General features: G+C 36.4%; 1 protein-coding gene across 1 annotated transcript; it reads right to left on the minus strand.

Moving 5' to 3' along the window:
- Window positions 1-2150: 2150 nt before the first annotated feature.
- Window positions 2151-3146, minus strand: LOC133876852 (uncharacterized). The gene is made up of 2 exons (XM_062315093.1): window positions 2535-3146; window positions 2151-2431 (listed from the first exon to the last, which is right to left on the minus strand). The coding sequence occupies exons 1-2, from the start codon at window positions 3144-3146 to the stop codon at window positions 2354-2356; spliced, it is 690 nt and encodes a 229-aa protein (XP_062171077.1). The 3' UTR covers window positions 2151-2353.
- Between the last annotated feature and the right edge of the window lie 422 nt (window positions 3147-3568).

Raw genomic sequence — 3568 nt, forward strand, 5'->3', positions numbered from 1 at the left:
TTATTAATTGTACGTTTTAATTATTTTCAATGAATAAGCTCCACATCATTTTAGTAAAAGATTTAATACCTTATATTTCTCTTTTTTTAAGCTAGTCATTAGATCTTCTGCTAGTAAATTAAAAGTGTTTTTTTTTAATTGTTTTTAGAGAAATGCTAATGCTAAAGGTATCTGTATCATTTCTTTTTATTAATTGTTTTGATCATCTCCAATGATCATCTTGGTAAAAGATTTGATACCCTAACATTTCTCTTTTCTAAGCCTGTCATTGGATCTTCAACATTTAGCTAGTAAATTCCTTTCCAGACCCACCATTTTTTTTAAAAAAAATAAAAATAAAAAGCCATGTTACCAATTTTCTTTTATAAAAAAGTTATACTTTTTTTTTTTTTTTCTTTCATATTATCAAACAACTTTCTTTATTTTCTCCTCACAACAAATTTTAAAACTTTTTCATCTTTATATCACATCAATCATTTTTTATAATTATTAAGAAAAAAAATTGTGAGTGGATTGCCAAATACACCCAAATCTATCCTTTGCTTAGCGTTCCAAGCATTTGTTATTAGTCCCACTCTCCACTTTCAAATGCATACTCGCTAACTTGTTACTAAAAATTACTATTGAATCTAAAATTCAATAATAATTTATCCAAAATTCAGTGATAAGTACTCATTAAATATTAATGCCAAGTTGCACAACCTCATGGATATGTTTAGAGGCTTGATGAAGAAGATGGAAGAAAATAATGCCAAGTTGCACAACCTTCTCTTAACAAAAGTGTTGGATGCACACAAAAATAAAGTCTAATGCCATCAGCATCCAAAAAATCCAGTAGCATAGAACATATCGCACCATTGTGTCGTTAGGTCACACCAACATCTACATCCAAGTCTTAGCAAAATGGTTTGCACCATCAACACGAGTCAGGAAGAGAATTGTTATTTGAGAAAACCCACAAGATGCATCATATTCACACAGGAAAATCATGACACTTGCGAACAAAATCACAATGAAGATGGATATCTAATTGCATTAGAAAGTACTGAAGCAGCTTGCCAAGGAAGGAATAACCCACATTCGGGACGTTCTCATAAAAAGCGAAATGTCTACCATCGGGTTAATGTCAATAGAGTGAGCTATTGTGACTCGAATCCGTAACTTGGTATTTTTAGTTCTGGTACAAAATTATATAAACTTTGGATATAACTCATCCTTAAAAACTAACTTCAAGAAAAGAGTACAAAAATTTATATACACGTTGTTAAAATTAAACATAACCCAGGTAGAACATAAGGATAAGAACAGTAACAGGTATGTACGGACATTAATAATTGAATATTCTGGTGTAGCAATGAAAATAATAGAAGGGATGAGCTGGTATGTACGGACATCTATAATGGAATCTTATGTTGCGCGAATGAATAACAGCGCAGGGCCCATAACTTGTACTCCAAGGCACTCAAAAGAGAAAAAGTAACTCTAATCTTTTGTCTGCTAGCGGTGTCCCTTGGATTATCCAAAGTCTTTGTGATCCAGTCATCCAGTGATGCTTAATTGACTCGTCTAAAGTCTTGGTCATTTCACTCAATTTGAACGAATCACTGACTAGATAAAAATCAGTGATTGCGGTAAAAAAAAAACTTTATCTTTATCTTGGAATGAAAAACAAATTAGGCATTACATAATTACATTTGTTTACTTTCTCAACTCAACAAATATTTGTCTTATATAAACATTCACTCATTCTTCTTCCACTATGCCACACCTAACCACTGATCACCGGAAAAGATTCATCTCAATTTTAAATGAAATGAAGAAAAGTTTGTTAGACAAATATGAGTGGTAAAATTATCTCAATTTTAATGTTGAGACAATTTCACCCATCTTTTAACACTAATCGGCTACTCTCCATTTCATTTAAAATGAAGAGAATCCGTTTCCCCAACCACAACAGTCGCCACCCTGCCACCGTTGAAAAATTGAGTATTAATTATTTCACATTTTCAATGTCAACCAACCAACAAAATTTTTTCAAGAAAGTATTTTAATAATAAAAGTCAAACACCAAAAAATAATTAATTTTTCTAAAGCATTAATTGAAAACAAGTTCATTTCAGAAAAAGAAAAGGAAAAAACAACAACAACTATAACCTTCCCCAAGGGAAACAAGCTAGGCAAATCCACTCATCAAGTGAAACCCATAAATTACACATAGCCCAGCAATTCTACCTTTACCTTTATGTTTTTCCAAAATGATAAAACCCTTGAAGAATGCCTCTTCACATTACATAAAAACCCTTAATTTACACACTTGATGTCTACTCGGATTGGCTTTCAAAGTTGAAGAGGACTAAGCAATTATCTCCTCAAGGAAAACATCTGTAAGAACTGTGGTTGACCCGAATGAAGCCTTCACCATCTCCAAGCCCTAAGAAGACAGACAGCAAGTACAAATTCAAGCAAACAAACATCAGCAAATCCTTCAAAAAATTAAGAAAAAAAAAAAGAAGAAGCTATTAATTAAAGAAGACCTTCTTTATGTCAACATTGACCGTCTTCTCCTGGAGCAAACTGACATCTTTGACGTTGAAGGTATTGAGGAGGGTGATGCTAGTAATGGTTGACATGGGTTTCACCATCAAATTATCCATCACCGTAAATGTTGCCACACCTTTAACATACCCTGTCTCCTTGTCTTTAACCGCCGATCTCTTCAGAGGAGAACTATGGATCAGAGACTCCAGATCAACAGCATGAGAACCAAAACGAGTTTTCGAAGAGAAGAACTGGTTCTCATCATCAACTCCGGTCTGCTGTTTTGGCGGTACGAAGTTGAGCAACAAGGGAGGCGGATGGGTGTTTGATGGGAAGGCCGGTTCAGGCATCAAGAGTTCTTCCTTGGTTTGGTGAAGACAGGTGGGGTCAAGGTTTTGGATACTCTCAAAGACGCTACTCAGCGATCCAGGCCCAGGTATGCCATGACTCCAAAGAAGCCCCATTATGGAACCAATGGGAATATGAATGAGTCCGAAGAGGAAGTCCACGAACTCCTTTCCGGCCTCTGCGAACAGCACCTTGTTAGGAGCTTGTCTATCCGGAGGACGAGAGTCAGACGCTCGTCCGACTCTCGTCCTATGTGGCATGAAATTTAATATATTTTATATATATATTTAAAAAAAAAAATCAAAAACAAAATACAGCAGCACGCGTGAAACACTTCCCCTTTCCCCCCATTTCTTCCCCCAAATGCCCTAAAATTTTCAAAATAAACCACGCTGTCTCCCCCTCCCACTATCCTCCTTCGCCTACCACCAACCACTTCCTCACCGAACGCACCGGCGACGCCCACCCACGGCACCTGCTCGAAATCCGGCGATGCCCATTGACACAGGCCACACCCACAGTCCAAAAAAGCATCGCCCACCAAGACGAACGGGCTAACCGACACCGTCTCTCTCCCTTTTCTCTCTACGGTCCGTCTCTCTCTGACTTATTATTCATGGGTTTTTGAAGTGATTTCTCGGTATAGGTAGTTAAGATATGGGTTTGTTTAAAGTTATTGATG

This window comes from Alnus glutinosa, chromosome 9 (genome assembly GCF_958979055.1).
Source record: "Alnus glutinosa chromosome 9, dhAlnGlut1.1, whole genome shotgun sequence".
Lineage (NCBI taxonomy): Eukaryota > Viridiplantae > Streptophyta > Magnoliopsida > Fagales > Betulaceae > Alnus > Alnus glutinosa.

What these genes read in the sequence shown, in the direction of transcription:
- LOC133876852 (XM_062315093.1), bottom strand. Translation starts at nt 3,146, where the DNA reads ATGCCACATAGGACGAGAGTCGGACGAGCGTCTGACTCTCGTCCTCCG. An exon ending in TCAATGTTGACATAAAGAAG is followed by an intron (nt 2,432 to 2,534) that starts GTCTTCTTTAAT and finishes CTGTCTTCTTAG; the next exon opens with GGCTTGGAGATGGTGAAGGC.